At 40.4% G+C, this 18,654-nt stretch overlaps 1 protein-coding gene across 7 annotated transcripts in view; it reads left to right on the top strand.

The window, feature by feature from the left end:
• TMEM62 (transmembrane protein 62) overlaps positions 1-18,654 on the top strand; it is a 50,190-nt gene that overhangs the window by 10,250 nt on the left and 21,286 nt on the right. For 2 of the 7 annotated variants that reach the window (XM_082616921.1, XM_082616920.1), the window contains exons 2-5: positions 7,978-8,115; positions 14,202-14,343; positions 17,039-17,163; positions 17,311-17,433. In XM_082616921.1, coding sequence (XP_082473047.1) covers positions 7,978-8,115; positions 14,202-14,343; positions 17,039-17,163; positions 17,311-17,433 — 528 coding nt within the window. Of the gene's footprint in view, positions 1-5,337; positions 6,425-6,474; positions 6,806-7,977; positions 8,116-10,354; positions 10,401-14,201; positions 14,344-17,038; positions 17,164-17,310; positions 17,434-18,654 lie in introns of those variants that run through there. The other 5 variants (XM_082616918.1, XM_082616919.1, XM_082616924.1 and 2 more) reach the window with 5 other exon arrangements.

Genomic DNA, 18,654 nt, shown 5'->3' with positions numbered 1-18,654 from the left:
GAGAACCAGCTTTTATACTAATTTGTAGCCATTAGCTGGTCAAACCAGTATTTCTTTGGCGAATCATTAACCATCATGACATAAATAAATTCCTGTTTCTACTCACTTTTGTTACTGAACAAAGTTCGTGTGCCCGATGCACAGTGAGGCCAAGTAAATCAAAATGTTGAAGCTTGGAGCAGAGAAAGGTTTACTGCAGGGCCAAGCAAGGAGAACAGGTGGCTCATGCTCAAAAACTCTGGACTCCCCGATGGTTTGGGGGGAAAAGTTTTTACAGGCAAAATTTGGGATGAGGGCTGTGTGGTGTGTGGCTTTCTTTTGATTGGTCGGTGGTGAGGTAACAGGATGGTGTTCCAGGAATCTTGTGCTCAGTCTGAAGTTACCATTCTCCACCTGGGTGGGGGCCTTAGTTCCTGCAGAACTCAAAGGTATTGTTATGTATATATTCCTTCGTGAGGAACCAGGACCCTGCCCCAAGGCTGCACTATTGTTTCTTGGTGGCTCCTCCCTTGTCTCTGTATCCCTTCTCTTCCCTGATTAGCAACTGTTTGAACCTGCCCTTTGGAACTCAGGGAAGGTTAAGGAGGCTGAATGAAGCCCATCTCCTACAAACAAGAGACGGGGGGACACAGAAAGGAGGGATGGCCCCATAGGGTTCTGCTCTGTTTCACTTTGAGCACCTTGGGTGAAGCAGCCTGGTTACAATTCAGTGTCTGAAATTCAAACTGCTGGCCTTTGTGACTTTAAACCATGTTTCTCTGTCCAAGATGTCTTTACAGCAAGTCTGTTCCTATCATCTATCACATGGCTTCTTGTTGTATTCCATTTCTGGAAAATGATTTTCATATCTTTGAGGTAGATTCCTCCAAAACCTCTTCAAATGCATTTTTTTATATGATACATTGCCTGTGTTTTTTGTTTGTTTGTTTGTTTTTTGCGGTACGCGGGCCTCTCACTGTTGTGGCCTCTCCCGTTGTGGAGCACAGGCTCTGGACGCGCAGGCTCAGCGGCCATGGCTCACGGGCCCAGCCGCTCCACGGCATGTGGGATCTTCCCAGACCGGGGCACGAACCCGTGTCCCCTGCATTGGCAGGCGGACTCTCAACCACTGCGCCACCAGGGAAGCCCCCTTGCCTGTGTTTTAAATCAGATTATCTCAACCATATCTTTCAAATTTGCTTTAAAGATATTCATCCAGATGTTTTTTAGTGGCGCAGTATTAGACAAAACCAAAAACTTTATTCATATGGACAATGGTCTCTAGACATACACTATAGCCCTAGTTTTTTTCATCACTAGAGTTCCAAATTTTATACTAACTTTCAGCTATCTTTTGTTCTTCCTTCAAATATCAAACCAGCTTTCAAATTCTGTAGTATCTGTCTTTACAATCCTTCCTTTCTAATCTCAGTGTCACACTCTTCCACCTTCCTACTTCAGGCCTTTGTAATTACCCACCACCTGGATATCTTAGTCCATTCAGGCTGCTATAACAGAATATCACAGACTGGGTGGTTTGTAAATAACAGAAATTTATTTCTCACTGTTCTGTAGGCTGGAAGTGTAAGATCAGGGTGCCAGTGTGGTCAGGTTCTGGTGAAGACACTCTTCCAGGTTGCAGACTGCTGACTTCTTGCTGTGTCCTTGATCTTGGGTGGCCTTGGCCTGTAGTGGCTTGAAGCAGGATTTTGGTTCCTCATCCAGAGACTGAAGTCAGGCTGTGTCAGTTAGAGTGCTGAATCCTAGCCACTAGACCACCAGGGACAGTGTCCAGTTGTTGCTGAAATGTCGGCTTCCCTGTGTACCAATGCTGAACAGAAATATGGAGACAGGGATTTTGGAGAAAGAGAGAGATGGCTTTATTTTTCTGCCAGGCAGAAGGGAAGACACAGCAGGCTTGTGTCTCAAGAACTGTGTCCCCCCACTCCTTGGAAATCAGGTAAAATTTTATATGTGGGGCTCACCGTCCTGGGTATGAGATAAGGATCAAAGTAGTGAAAGTCTTGCATTCTTCCTTTCCTTTGCATTATTTCAAAACAGTCGTAGCTGGCATCAGGCCGGGTAATTGAGGTCCTGCAGGCTGGTAAATGTGTCCCTTTGCCTCTGGTTTATTGGCCGGTGACCTTGTTTCTGAAATGCAAAAACTACAGGGGGTGATTTGTTGCCAGGGGCATATAGAATGTAAGTGCTTGGAGGTAATAAGGTTAGGGGGTGACAGGCATCCTGTGTGAGGTTGTAACTCACACAGAGTTAGGGGTGATAGGTGCCCAATGTAAGTTACATAGTGTCAGATTAGCTTTGTAAAGTACAAATCTAGTTACTACAACTTAGTGACAGTTAAAGTAAAACAAGGAGTGATTAACTCTTTCAGGGCAGGTTATGTTTCCTCTCTAGCCTGTTTGCTGTTCCCTTTGTTTTCCTTGCTCTCAGGAGAAGAAGAAAGAAAACTCTCACTGCTATTTACATTGCAACATAGTGACAAGGCCTTGGCCCTTGGCTTTGTAGAAATGAATTTCCCCAGGAGACAGAAAGTAATGAAACAAGTAAAGTGTTTATTAGGAGGAAAAAGAGTACCTGTGAATAGACACACATGGGCCGTCGCAGAGAGTTGTGCCCTCGTGGTAGTTTGAATCACTTATATGGGGCATTTGTTCTGGGTTTCCTCTGGCCAATCATCTTGCTTTGCCTGGTTCTGAGTCTGTATTTGGTTTATCTCAGGGTCCTCCCATGTGTGCACGCATGCACATCTCTTAGCCAAGATGGATTCTAGCGAAGAGGCCTATGGGTAGGTTGACGTCACTCCCTTTTTGACCTCCAAGGAGCCTTTCTGCACGTGTGTAGTTGGGAAGGTCTCCTTGACTTCGAGAATGAGAAATATGTGGTCTCTTTATCTTTTATCTGGGCAGGGCTCAGATCCTCTCTGCTACTGTCCCCCCACAGGGGACAAACTCCAGCTGCTCAGCCTGGGGTACACCTATCTCCTGCCTCATCCTCAGATGGTGGAAGGGGCCAGGGATCTTTCTAGGGTCTCTTTTATAAAGGCACTAATCCCATTCAGGAGGTTGGAGCCCAAAGCCCCCACCTCCAAATACTATCAACATATGAATTTTGTGGGGACATATTCAGATCGTAACAGAATTAGTGCAATATTCTTTTAACAGGACTCTCTGCCACATCTCTCTGTTTAATTGGTTCCCTATGCCATTGCCAGATCTATCTTCACTCTTGGCATTTATAGAGGCTTTCTGTTGCAGGAAAAAAAAAGGGGGGGGGGCACAAGAGGAGGGTCATGTCCCAGGTCTTGAGTGAGTCTGTGGGACTGGCTGCCAAGTGAGGGTCCTTGGCCTTGCACAGGAAAGAATTCAAGAGTGAGCTATAGAAAAGTGAAAGCAGGTTTATTTAGAGAGATACACGTTCCATAGACAGAATGTGGTCTGTCCCAGAAAGTGGCCCTGAAATATGGGGTGGTTAGTTTTTATGGGCTGGGTAATTTCATAGGCTAATAAGTGGGATGATTATTCCAACTATTTGGGGGAAGGAGTAGAGATTTCCAGGAATTGGGCCAGCACCCACTTTTTGGCTTTTTATGGTCAGCCCTGGAACTGTCATGGCGCCTGTGGGTGTGTCATTTAGCATGCTAATTTATTATAATGGGCATATAATGAGGCTCAAGGTCTACTGGAAGTCAAATCTTCCACCATCTTGGACTTAGTTGGTTTATGTCGTGTCCTCAATGGCTATGCCATTCTTTTAAAGGTTGTGCCCTGCCCCCTTCCTGTCTCACTTCCTCAATGTGGGTCAAACAAAGGGTCTGGTCTAATTCCTCTAGGTATAACCCAGCCCCAACGAAACTAAAGTACATTGTCCCTTGGTATGTGCAGGGTATTTGTTCTGAAACTGCACAACACAGATGGGATTTGAACCCAGCAAAAACTCAGGTTGGGACTTGAACCCATGGGCTGGAACTCGAACCCACTGTCTTTATTTGAGATCACATACCTGGTCTCAGAACTTAATGAAACTCAGGTTCTTTATGTCTCAGCACACAATTCCTCAGAAGGAATTCAGCAAGAGGCAAAGTGATAGGTAAGAAGTGGATTTATTTAGAGAGATACACATTCCATAGACAGAATGTAGTCCATATCAGAAGGTGAGAGTGGCCATGGGAGAAACACACTCCAAAGACAGAATGTAGACCCTCTCAGAAAGTGGGAGTGGCCCCGAAATACGGCATGGTTAGTTTTTTATGGGCTGGGTAATTTCATAGGCTAATGAGTGGGAGGATTATTTCAACTATTTTGGGGGAAAGGCAGGGATTTCCAGGAATTGGGCCTCTGCCCACTATTTGGCCTTTTATGGTCAGCTTCGGAACTGTCATGGCGCCTGTGGGTGTGGTGTGTCATTTAGCATGCTAATGCATTACAATGAGCATATAATGAGGCTCAAGGTCTACTGGAAGTTAAATCTCCCGCCATCTTGGACCTAGGCGGTTCTAACCAGTTTTTGTTCTAACCAGTTTTTGTTGTATCCTCAACATCTATGTCATTCTTTTAAAGGTTGTGCCCTGCCCCCTTCCCTCCTGTTTCAGTTCCAGGAGTCTGTCCCCACCTTCCACCCCCCACCACCCAACTGCCAAAACCACTGGGTGCCCAAGTCCCAAATTTGGCTCTCTGTATCTGCAGCTTCCACACTCCCATGGGTTGGTTGAATCCACAGATGCCCAACCCCTGGATAAGGAAGACTCTCACTGTCTCTTCAACATGACCTGCGTTTTCTCACCTTAATGTTCTGGTTCATGTTGTTAGGTTCTGGTGGAAAGTGCTTCTCCCCACCCTGCCCCCAATCTCTGCCAGTCAGAAATACTATCCATCCTTTATATGCCACCTCCTTAATTAAACTTTTCCAGAGTCTCTCCAAAGAAGTGATCTCTCCAGGTTTTAACCTTCCTCTAGCCTTTTATATCTCAATGTCACTTGTAGCAAAATGGCATGTTCTTCTCAACCTCATTTGTGTATTTCTCTCTGCTACATAAACTTCTAAGATAGTGAACTTTTTAGCTACCTACCATTATGTTTCTTTATGTTTTCTGCTTAGATCAATGTCTTGAATTCCAAAGGTACTAAAAAAATATTTAATGAATTGAAATAGGCATAACTTAAATACTGGCAACACAGCCCAATAAAATAACTCAAAAAGGGGGCTGTATTCATATAAAACTGTTTATTGAGAACAGAAATATGTTTACCCAGAATGTTTTTCAAAACATGTTTATTCAAAAATGTTTAGTCAGGGGCTTCCCTGGTGGCGCAGTGGTTGAGAGTCCACCTGCCGATGCAGGGGACACGGGTTCGTGCCCCGGTCCGGGAAGATCCTACATGCCGCGGAGCGGCTGGGCCCGTGAGCCATGGCCGCTGAGCCTGCGCGTCCGGAGCCTGTGCTCCGCAACGGGAGAGGCCACAACAGTGAGAGGCCCGCGTACCGAAAAAAAAAAAAAGTTTATTCAGAACATAATAAACAATCCAAAAGTTCAACAATAAGGGAATGGTTAGATAAATTAAGGGCAGGACCCTAATGTAATTCTTCTCTTGTACCTGGCCCATAGGAAGTATTTTAAAATGTATTAAATGAATGGCACACCACCGTATTAGACTATCATGTAACCAAGTGCACATGAAATCAGTTTTAGGAAAAAACAACTTTCACAAAACATACGGATTAAATCTATAGAAAACCTACAAAGCGACTTTGTTAATAATCAGAAGGAACCAGAGAAAGCCACCTGCCACATGTGTGCAGCAATTTTTAAAAGGCGTCCTCATACATATTTTGATTCTCACAACAACCCTGTGAAGTACGCTCGGTAGGTATTAACTCTGGTTTGCAAGGAAACCGATCACCGAGGTCCGACATGATAGACTAAGGCGGAGTCAGGACGCTAACCTCCGCCTCCCAGACCGGGGCTCCTTCCCTGCCACCCCACGGCTACTGCGAGTGGCGCTGGGGGTCAAGGTTTTTTTTTTTCTTACCCCGCATTGCATTAGTAAACCGAGCCCAGAGCCGCGGGCGGCCTGCAGGTACACAGCCAGGCGCAGGTGCCAGCGCCGGCGGACCAGACCGGCGCCGTAGGCCCCGCGGCCATAGAGTCCGGAAGTGCGGCCAGAGCAGCTCCCGGGGGGCACCGCTCGGTCCCGGTGCCGGTCCCTGACCCGTCCCCGCACACGAGTGCCGCGCCCCGGCGGGCGGAATGGCCGCAGCGCTGGCCGTCAGGGTGGTCGCCGGGCTGGCGGCCGCGGCGTTGGCGGCAGTGCTCTTGGAGCACTACGGCCTGGCAGGGCCGCCCTCGCCACTGCCCCAGCCCCGCACCCCCCGGAGCCCGCACCCTGCGCCGGGCCCCGGAGCCAGCAACATCTTCTGGGGTTTGCAGGTGACGCAGCGGGAGCTCAGGCGGGGGCTGGGTGGGTGCAGAGCTGGCGCCGCGCGGTGAGACGCCAGCAGCGGGGTCGCGACTCGCTCCTGTTTGGGCCCACACTCTGGGCTGGGGGAGAGGGGGTTGGTGCTCCGTCCTTTTCCGGGGGTTTCGTTGATGCACTGCGTCTTTGCTTTTTCCTTCCGCCGGAGAGAGCCACTGGGTCGTCTCTGTTCGTGCTGCCTCTTCCTGACTCAGATATCTCTGTTTAATACTGCTTTCGGCAGATATCCGACATTCACCTGAGCAGGTTTCGCGATCCAGGCAGAGCTGTAGACTTAGAGAAGTTCTGTTCTGAAACTATTGACATCATTCAACCAGCTCTCGTCCTAGCAACAGGTAGGGAGGATTGCCGTGCTGTCATGTTGTTCTGTGGTCCGGATGGTAGAATGCAGACAGGGCTGCAGGCTTTTAATTTGGGGACGTTAGGAGAACTTTAGCCACAGCCTTAGGTGAGTCCTCCTCCTGTAGAGGAGATAGGATATTATAATTTCCTTTGCCTATGGGTAACTGAGTCAAGATCCGGGCTAAATGACTTGCCATAGCAAGGTTTCGTCCAAGCGGTGGAAGCAAGGCTCTTGATTCTCGTGTTAGTGTTCCGTCTGCCGTATCTGTTACCTGTTTTTTTGTTGTTTTTGCAGCTCTGGATTTGAGAGAGACTTAGAGAAAGCCCTTTAACCAGAAATGAAAAGTTTTGTTTCTCCTCCTCCTCCTCCTCCTCTTCTTCTTCTTCTTTTTTTTTTTTTTCTTAACTTTTCCATTTTCTTTACAGTATTAATCTTATATTGTCAGTTGTTTGAGGCTTCAAGTAACTCAGGACACTTTTTTTTTTTTTTCCATCCTTTGGTACTTCTGTGACTTGGTTCCCTAGAGTGTTCAAACCCCCAAACCCTTTGCTCCCAACTGTGTTGGAGAAGAAGCTAAAGGAGCATCCATCCTGGCTCTTGGGGGATTCATCTTTCACCCACCTTACTGAAACACCTCTGCTGATATGATGGAGTCCTCATTTTATGGACAATCTCAATTTCAAATGTCTGTCTAGTTTCCCAGAAATTTTGGTATTTCATTTTCCAAACTACACTTTCCAGATTGTTTCTTGCTGTAAAAATAATACTTGGTCAGATCACATATCCTGATTTGGGGTTTGGAAAATAAGGTTACCATAGATATTTACACCTTCCCAAAGTGTTGGAATTTCTTATTAAAGAGTTTTCATTTCATCAGAGTCTCAAGATGCATTTTGTACTGCTCCCTTTAAAGATACATTTTTCATAACCCATTTCTAATATCACAGGAAGTTAAGTAGGCACTTGCTAAGAAACAAATAAAGCCCGTGCTGAGAATCTTATTTTCGATGGCTTGCTTTGGACAGAGATGGATTCATAAGTGGTTATGCTAATACATGTTGAGTACTTTAAATATCTTTGTTCTTCAGTGTGCATTAAAAAAAAAATTGAACCCCAGCCCAGCTTTATTTTGCATTGTTATTCAATTCTTACGTAAACCTACAGGAGACCTGACAGACGCCAAAACAAAGGAAAATTTGGGATCCAGGCAGCAAGAGGCAGAATGGCAAACTTACCAGGGTATTCTGAAGAAGACAAGGGTCATGGAAAAAACCAAGTGGCTCGATATCAAAGGAAATCATGGTAAGAGTCAAGTCCCAGTTATAATTAAGACTAGATTTTTTTTCCTTCAGAAGCCTAGATTCTCCAATTTAAATTGTAAAATTACAAAATGGGACATTGTAACATAAGCTTAGATATACTAAAGGCCACAACTATGAAATTCAACTATAATATGTGATTTTAAAACATCAGATGTCACTGTTAGACCTTGAGGGGGAAACTGGTATGGTTTCTTTCTTCTTTACATGGAAGAAAAGCATATAGCAAAATCCATGCAGATGGATGTTTAAAAAGATATAATTTTGCTAAGTGAAAGAAGCCAAACCCATAAGTCTACATTACTGTATAATTCCATTTATATGACATTCAAGAAAAGGCAAAACTATAGACAGAGAACAAACTGTGGTTGCAAAGGGTTGAAGATGGAGGGAGAGGCTGACTAAAAAGAGGCATCATGAGATAATTTTGCGGGGTAATAGAACTGTTCTGTATGTTGATTGTGGTGGTAGATACATGACTATGCGTTTGTCAAAATCCATAGAACTGTACATCACAAAGATTGAATTTTGCTGTATATATATTTAAAAATTAAAATTACAAATATATCCCAATATGCATGGAGAGAGAAATGGATAACCCCTTCCCACTTTTTAGATTATAATTGTTGTGTTAATAAGGAATTGAACTGTTTTCCAGGAGTCCTGATGGTAGATCTGTTTGTTTCATAAAGGTTGACTTTCTTATTGGTTACTTAAGTATTTCATTTGTCTGCTTCACTTCATTATTCATTGCTGATGAGTACCTATTTATATATATTTTTAAAAGCTATCTTTTTAAATTCTATCTGGTGAAATAGACAGCTGTTGGTTAGATCGGAAAATCCCTCTTTATAAAAACAGTTGACCCTTGAAGAATGTGGGGGTTAGGGGCACTGACCCCCAAGCAGTCAAAAATTCGGATATAACTTTACAGTCGGCCCTATGCATCTGCAGATTCAACCAACCAAGGATCTGTGTAGTACTATAGTATGTATGTATTGAAAAAAATCTGCATATAAGTGGATTGACATAGTTCAAACCCGTGTTGTTCAAGGGTCAACTATAGTTCTTACAAAGCAGCTAGAAATTATAAATTAAAAATAGGATTCTGGCTTACAACTTTCTCTGGTATGTTTACATTCCCTTTTTTCCCTGATCTTAATTAAGGGTACAAGTCAAATTCTTTTGCAATAAAAGCAAATCTGTGTATATTAAAAAAGTTTTCCAAGCCAAACTACTGATATATTTAAAGTAACAAATATCAAATGGAGTTTTGTGATTAAATAATTTGGATAGTCCTTTGGAGTTCATAATCATTTAATTTGACTTGTATAGGCATAAATGCTTATGGTATATATGTGTGTGTGTGCGTGTGTATATATATATATATAAATCTTTATTAAGATTTAACTATAATAGGCAGTTCTTTGGTGGTCTAAATGTTAGTATTCGGCACTTCACTGCCGTGGCCTGGATTCAATCCCTGGTTCAGAAACTGAGATCCCACAAGCCATGCAGTGTTGCCAAAAAAAAAAAAAAAGAAGATTTAACTCTAACAGAATTGTTCTCTTAGCAAGAGGATTATATACACAATAATATTTCTTTTGGCCTAAATTGAGCTTGCAGCTTACTTTCTAAGGTTATTAGAAATGTAGTGGATTCTTGGAAGTCAAAGCTGATAAACAATTTTAGCTATTGCACCCAAGCAATCAAGCTCTATGAAATTATTATATTTCCAGATAAATATTCTATGATGTCCTTAACCTTTTCCCTTACCATTATATAACTTCTTTGTTACTGAATCTTTTTTACGATTTAAAAAGAGGGGCTTTGGCCCTGTTATCAAAGTCATCTGCTGTTTAGAAGCCCATGACATGGATCCATATATCAGGCATGAATCCAGTCCTTCCTGGCTTCCAGAATCACACAATTAAAACAGCATCAACAGTGGTCCAGTCTTATAACTTCAAATTGATTTATTCTGAGTAGTACATAATTCAAAACATTTATTGTTCTTCAGTATACTAGGTGCTTTAGATAAGTTTCCAGATAACCTGAATTCTATTATCAAGTTTTAAAAATTAAAATTAAATGCCAATCTAATTAATTGGCATCTATCATCTAAAGTGTTATTGAAAGAATTGTCATTTTTCTTTAGTCATTAACATGTTTGCATTTTTCTTTTTAATATAGATGATGTTTGCTCTTTTCTTTTTAATTAGATGCATTCAACATTCCAAGTCTGGAGAGTGTTGAGAATTATTACAGGTACTGTAATGAACAGACGACAGACCACAATGTAGAGTCTGTTACAAGGAGGGTGCAATCAATTCACTGAATGGGTGAAAACATTTTTTAACAGAGAAAAGAACCTCTGGTAATTTAGAAAAGGAGGCTTTTAGTTTATTATTATTATTTTGGTGATTCAGTTTTTGTTTGTTTGCTTGGACCTCTTCTTTCCTTTTATTCTTTTTTTTAAAAATTATTTATTTTTGGCTGCATTGGGTCTTCGTTACTGCATGAGGGCTCTCTCTAGTTGCAGTGAGCAGGGGCTGCTCATCATTGCGATGCATGGGCTTCTCATTTCAGTGGCCTCTCTTGTTGTGGAGCACGAGCTCTAGACACACGGGCTTCAGTAGTTGTGGCATGCAGGCTCAGCAGTTGTGGCTCGTGGGCTCTAGAGTGCAGGCTCAGTAGCTGTGGTGCACGGGCTTAGTTGCTCCACAGCATGTGGGATCTTCCTGGACCAGGGATCGAACCCATGTCCCCTGCATTGGCAGGTGTATTCGTAACCACTGCGCCACCATGGAAGTCCCTTTTATTCTTTTTATTTCATATACTTTAATGCTTTTTGTCGACTAATGGTACTTTTAATATTCTATACAGACTTTTTTTTTTTTTTTGCCATTGATGCACAGCAAAAATCGTTTAGATCAGAGCTTATCAACCAGAGTACTGTGGATTTTAATAATGCTGAGATACTGATTCTGTTAGCCTCTGGGGTGGCTGAAGAGCCCAGTTGTTCACCCCTTGCTGCTTTGTCCAGTATGTCATACAAATATTTAAAAAAATTTTATGTGCATGAATATGAAAAAGGCCATGAATATGAAAGGATCTTTGAGTTAGAAAGCCCATTCTCTAGTTTCACTGTATTGGAATTCTTCTTTTGGCTGTAATTTCACTTTCTGTTCCATGGTATTCAGTAGCTTTGTTTTACACTGTCAGTCAGTCAAGTAGCAAGTCTTAAGAGCCTATAATTAGTTGGATAGTGTGAGAGATACAAGAGCTAATATTAAAAAATATGGCCTCTACCTTCAAGTAAGTCTAGCTAAGGGAGATAAAAATTGTTCAGGAAACAATTAGAAAAGAACATGAAAAAAAAAAGAACATGAAGGAATGGCTGTGAAATGCTAGATTATTTATTACACTTAATTATCACTAGAAGAAATCAGAAAAGGCAGAGGTTAGCATGGGGTGGACATAGAGCAGACTTTATTTTTTATTGAGATATAATTGACATATAACATTGTGTAAGTTTAAGGTATACAGTGTGTTCATGTGATACATTTATATATTGCAATATGACTGTCACCATAGGGTTAGCGTGTTCATGTGATACATTTATATATTGCAATATGACTGTCACCATAGGGTTAGCTAATAACCCTGTCACAAGTGACACACTTACTGTTTCTTTTTTTGTGGTGAGAACAATTAAGGTCTGGTCTGTTAGCAACTTTGAAATTTATAATACAGTATTGTTGACTATAAGTACTATACTGTGCTTTAGATCTCTAGAACTTACTTATCTACTAGCTTCAAGTTAGAGAAAACTTTGTAGAAGAAGTGAAAATTGTGTCCAGTCTTAAAAGACGGGTAATGTTTGGAGAAGTAAGAAATTCTGAGGGGTATATTTTGAAAGGATCCGTATAAACAGAGCTTTAGTTGCGTGCCACAACTAAAAGATCCTGCATGTTGCAACTGAAAGATCCCATATGCTGCAACGAAGATCCTGTGTGCCACAACGAAGACCCGATGCAGCCAAATAAATAAATTTTAAAAATTTAAAAATACATTAAGAAAGCTGGAATGAGCTTTTGGGGGGCAGTAAAGAAGCTGCTGTCACCAGAATAAAGGTTCATATTGAGGATTGGTGTGACACTGGGTAGATAGTGTAGAGCCAATTTATGGAGGTGTCAAGTGACAAGCACAGAAATTTAGATGTGATGGGTAATAGTTTATAATCCAGTATAGGTTCCTAAGGAGATAAGTAACAATGAAAATAGTATTTTATAAAGGGCAGACACACGACAAAATAGGGATAGGGATAAAAAGAAAGAGGGAGAGATTAGAGTTGTGTAGACCAAATAGAAGAATCCTGCAGCAGTCTAACCATCATAAGGAAAAGGCCTGAAATGAATATAAGACATACCTGTCTGAAAAAGGGTCATGGATATGGGGATGGTGAATTTGAGGATGGTAGGTCAAAAAGCATTGGTTAACATATAATTAGAGTCACCTTAACTTGGAAGAGGAGGTTGTCCTCTTTTGTTAATGTGAGGAAGGAAAAGGACAGAGATGAAAATCTTTCACTTCTTTTTAACTATTTGTATCTTTGATGGCGACTGTGAGAATGGGCTTAAGAGACATTTTCAAAGAATCAATAGGACTTAGAGTCTGATTAGTTATTGGGAAGGTAAAATTATTAGTCACTTTAAAGTTTCTTACCTTTATATTTTTGTTTCTAACCACCTAAACTTTATCCGGATTTAATATGTGACATTTTGCTAGAGATATAGACATTACAGAAATATCAACTGGAAGGAAAAAAATCTTAAGATTAAATCTTGATCTCTGCAATGCCTCAGAGATGCCAAAATCCAGAATTCAAAAACTATTGTATATTTTAACCTCTGCTTTCAAGTAGTTGGATTTTATTTTAGATAGTTGGATTTTAATATGTCAAAAATGTAGGAAAGAAAACAACATATGTAAGATTATAAGATCCTGAAGAATAACTCTGAAAACAAACTAAGCAGGAAAACTATAAATACAAATTTTAATGAGGAAAAAACCCTGAAATAGAAATTCAAAAAATACCAAGAGGAGCTAATTGACTATTAATTGTAATATCTATGATAATATATTTATTTATGATATATTTGTTGGCTGTTGCTTAAAAATAGCTCCCTGATAGCACATTAAATTTCAGAAGTTTATTTGTATTTTTCTCATATGTGCTCTTAGGTAAAACATCATATAAGACACTTAGATATTTTCTTATAATGGTCTGACATTTGAATAATAAAGGTATCCTCCAAATATAATCTATACTTTCTTTCACATTTATTCAACAAATACTTAATGAGTGCCGACGCTGTGTACTCTGTTACCCATCCTTTCTCCCTGCTCTTCACTCTCCAACTTTCTGGACACTTGAATACTGTTGATACTTAAGGTGGTGAGGACTTTCATTACTGGATGTGGACCCTGTGTATGTTTTCAATATATTTTTAGGAACCAATAAAAGATTTACTGGCCCAGACCTAACATTTTTCTCCTGGCTTGATGACTTCATCTTTGCAAGGCTTTATTGTGACTTAAGCCTCTGCAGTCCTGTTTCAAGAAGTAAACAGTTGTATCTCACTACACCAAGAATTCTGCTAGGTACTTAGAAGGCCCTCACTAAAATTTTAAATGATTGATAAATACCATTTCCCTGGATTCTGACTAATCTCCTTTAAAATGTTTAGTGGACCACCTAAAAAAATAAAATGTTTAGTGGACCACCTAAATTAGTCACCTCCTTCTCTGCTTTGCTTGGTGACCTTGTGCTTGGTTACTGATGAATATGTTTGCCTGAATCTTTGGAGACAATGGGAGAAAATCTTTAAAATTTCTTTTAATTGATGTATCCATTGTGGATCTAGTTTTGTGTATTTCTCTGTCAGATCATGGAAATTTCCTTTTCAAAGGGAGGCAAAATATAGTGTGATATTAGGGCAGGAATTTAAACTCATTCTGTCATTTTATGATTGCACTAAAACTTTCCTGTCTTGTATTTTTTAGGAAATATTCTGCTGTACGTAGGGATGGCTCTTTCCATTACGTCCACAGTACTCCCTTTGGCAACTATTCTTTCATCTCTTTGGATGCCACCCTGAGTCCAGGGCCTAAGAGACCTTTTAATTTCTTTGGAATTTTAGATCAGGTACAGTAAAAAAATCTCACTTCCCTTTGCAGCTAACCTATTTTATCTTTTCCCAGATACATGCGGCTCACTTAAAGTTATACTAGGTATACAAGTTCTTATCTAGAAATGCTTGAGGAAAATTCTACTGTGGTTACAGGTATGGCTAGAAGATATTATTGACTACTTGAACCCTATTATTGTTATCCCTGTCCTTGTTCCAAAATCTGGGAAAGCAGTACCTCACATTTTACATTAATTCAGTAAACATTTGTTAAATATGTACTGGGACTTCCCTGGTGGTCCAATGGTTAAGACTCCTTACTCCCAATGCTAGGGACCAGGGTTTGATTCCTGGTCAGGGAACTAGATCCCACATGCCACAACTAAGAGCCCGCATACCACAACTAAAAGATCCTGCATGCTGCAACTAACCCAGCGCAGCCAAATAAATAAATAACTATTTTTTAAAAATCAAATAAATACGTACTAAGTGCAGCATGCACTTTGCAAGGTGCAGGGCATACAGCTTTGTATACTATATGGTATATTCCTAAATCCCCACAGTTGCCATTTCTAACTAATGGTCTATACTTTTTTGGTAAGAGAAGGGCAACCATTGAAGTAAATGAGTTTTCTTTTCTTTTTTTTTCATTTATTTTTTTGTCTGCATTGGGTCTTCATTGCTGCATGCGGGCTTTCTATAGTTGTGATGAGCGGGGGCTACTCTTCTTACGGTGCGCTTGCTACTCTTCCTTGCGGTGCGCGGGCTTCTCATTGCAGTGGCTTCTCTTTTTGTGGGCATGGGCTCTAGGTGCGCGGGCTTCAGTAGTTGTGGTGTGTGGGCTCTGTAGTTGTGGCTTGTGGGCTCTAGAGCGCAGGCTCAGTAGTTGTGGCGCACGGGCTTAGTTGCTCCGCGGCACGTGGCATTTTCCCAGATCAGGGATCGAACCTGTGTCCCCTGCATTGGCAGGCAGATTCTTAACCACTGTGCCGCCAAGGAAGTCCTAAATAAGTTTCTTCTAAAGTATTTTTCGTTAAGCTCGGTGAAAATTGTTGCTGGATTAGAACTGTATGGAAAGTCACATCTGAGAACCTCTAATTATTTCTTGGTACAGCAAATGTCAACTCATTATTGAGCACGTGCCCAAATGCAAGACATGCGTGCCCATATATAAGAATACAAGCGTGATAAGATCAAGTGCTTGGCCTCTTAGAATATTTAATGTACTGGTGGGGCTTAAGACCTATACAGAAATAACTATAATAAAAGGCAGAATTTGCTAAGTGCTGAAAAATTCAAAGTGATATGAGGGTTCAAAGAAACTTGAACAGAATATTATTAAATGCTTTGGGTTTATTAGGCATTTTATTTAAGGAAGGTATATTTTGTTTCCTGTCTACTGAGTGTCTTTAGACAGAGTTGATCAGCTTATTATTTTAAAGCCTACTCCTTAGAATAGTGTTTTTTAAGGTATGATTTGATAATCTGCATGAAAAGCAGCTGTTTTGTAAAATGCAGATTCCTAAGCTTTGTCTGAGACTTAACAAATTAGAAACTCTGAAAGTAGGGCCCAGGAATTCATTGCTATAAGCACTTCGGAGATAATATTAATGTATATTTTTATTTATTTATTTTTTGCGGTATGCGGGCCTCTCACTGTTGTGGCCTCTCCTGTCGTGGAGCACAGGCTCCAGACGCTCAGGCTCAGCAGCCATGGCTCACGGGCCCAGCTGCTCTGCGGCATGTGGGATCTTCCCAGACCGGGGCACGAACCTGTGTCCCCTGCATCGGCAGGCGGACTCCCAACCACTGCGCCACCAGGAAAGCCCTTAATGTATATTTTTATATATACAAGTTATTTTAGAAATCATCTTTATGAGGGATGGTTTACAGACAATCAAATGCACTCATTTTGAGTATTTGAAGAGCTTTGACAAATGTATATACTGGTGTAACTCACCACAATCAAGAGAGAACATTTCCATTACCCCAGAAAGTTCTCTTGTGTTGTTAGTCTTCACCTGCAGTCCCAGGGAACCACTGACGGGTTTTCTGTCAGTATAGATTAGTGCTGTTTGTTCTAGAATTTTACATAGATGAAATCATACAGTATGTACTCTTGGGTCTGGCTTCTTTTGCTTAGTATGTTTTTGAGATTCATCTGTATTACTGTGTGTATCCTTTTTATTGCTGAGTAGTATTCCATTGTATGAGTATGGATATACTGCAATTTTTTGGTGGTTTCTAGTTTTTGTCTGTTATGAGTAGAATGTTGTAAATATTCAGGTACAAGGCTTTCTGTGGACATATGTACATCTTGTTTTAGAAGTTTAGTTTCAATATCCTCTTTATTAATTGCACTGTGGTATACAGGCCTGAAAAGATTAGTGGTTCTTCTTCATTGCTGCAAAGAAATTTATAAATAAATAAAAAAATTTATGTAATTTAAAGATTGTTTATTTCTGTTTCTTTATCTATCAAATGGGAATAATCCCTGTCCTAGTTAGTGCAGAGTTATTTTTAGGATCAAATGAATTGTATGTTTAAACAGTTTGAAACTTACAGAGGTCCATACAGGTCACTGATTAGTAGGGTTTAAGCTTTAGAGGTAATATACTTATTATAAAACCTCAAGGGAGTTGTGTAACCTGTTGACATTAGATTTCAGCCTGAGCCCTAATTAAAGCTCCTTCTGTTTTTCTCTGATTTCAGAAACAGATGGAAGATCTTTTATTACTGGCCAAGGAAAGTAGTCGGAGCAACCACAGTATTTGGTTTGGACACTTCACAACATCCACTATCCTTTCTCCATCACCAGGAATTCGGTCCATAATGAGGTGAGGCAAGCTTCCAAAATCAAAATTAATTGCTTTTAATTCTTTTATGTTGTTCTACCTATCTTGCTTTTCTGAAGGGATATTTTTATTAGTTTGGCATCACAAGTTATCTTTGTTCATTTATTTCATTTATTTTTCATTGGTTAGTTCGGCTACAGCTTATTTGTGTGGGCACCTCCACACACTTGGTGGACTGATGCCTGTTTTGCACACTCGTCACTTCCAGGGCACTTTGGAACTTGAGGTGGGAGACTGGAAGGATAACAGAAGGTAAGGGAACTAACCCCATAGAATACAACTTATACGTGTAAGTTTTGCTAAAGCAATGATAGTTTTCTGATCACTATCATGAGTGATCCCAGTTAAGGAAAAACATGTGATATCTCTATGTTTTTGAAGGAATATATGTATCTGGCAGTCTTTATCCTTATGCAGAAACCTTGTTGCAGCAATTATGTTTGCCATCACTATGTTATGTTGGCTTTTCAAACGCATCCTCTAGGAAATAGTTCTCAAAATCTAGTATACACAAGATCTATGGAGGAGCTTATGAAAAATAAAAATTACCAGGCCCTGTCTCTGGAGATTTTGGCTGTGTTGGTCTGGGTTAGGACACAAGAAACTGCTTTTTTTTAAAAAGTCCACCAGATGCTCAATGGACCATACTTTGAGAAACACTAGGGCTAGAAATATGTCATCTTTTTCCCTGAATTTTATATCTGCCATTCTAGCTATTGCTACAACATGTTAGTGATTTAAGTTCTTCAAACAGATTATAGTTGGTTTTATTAAGGTTAAAGTCTTTTAAAAATTATTATTATTAAACACTTCTTTAATTGAAGTATAGTTGTACAATATTATATAAGTTACAGTTGTACAGTATAGTGATTCACAATTTTTAAAGGTTATACTCCATTTATAGATATTATAAAATATTGGGTATATTCCCTGTGCTGTACAGTATATCCCTGTAGCTTATTTTATATGTAATAGTTTGTACCTCTTAACCCCTACCTCTATCTTGCCCCTCCTCCCTTCCCTCTTCCCACTGGTAACCAGTAGTTTGTTCTCTATATCTGTAAGTCTGTTTCTTTTTTGTTATATTCCCTAGTTTGTTGTATTTCTTAGATTCCACATGTAAGTGGTATCGTACAGTATTTGTCTTTCTCTGTCTGACTTATTCACTTAGCATGATACCCTCCAAGTCCATCACTGTTGCAACTGGCAAAATTTCATTCTTTTTTTATGGCTGAGTAGTATTTCATTGTATATGTACCACATCTTGTTTATCCATTCTTCCGTTGATGGACACTTAGGTTGCTTCCATCTTGACAATTGTAAATAATTCTGCTATGAACATTGGGGTGCATGTACCTTTTCAAATTGGATATATACCCAGGAGTGGAAATGCTGGGTTATATGGTAGATCTAAGGTTAAAGTCTTCTGAAGAGAAAACATAACTTATTTATCAAAAGGATACAGTATAGTTA

Source organism: Mesoplodon mirus (assembly GCF_964341445.2).
Source record: "Mesoplodon mirus genome assembly, chromosome: 4".
Taxonomy (NCBI): Eukaryota; Metazoa; Chordata; class Mammalia; order Artiodactyla; family Ziphiidae; genus Mesoplodon; species Mesoplodon mirus.
This window is presented reverse-complemented; position numbering and strand designations above follow the sequence as displayed.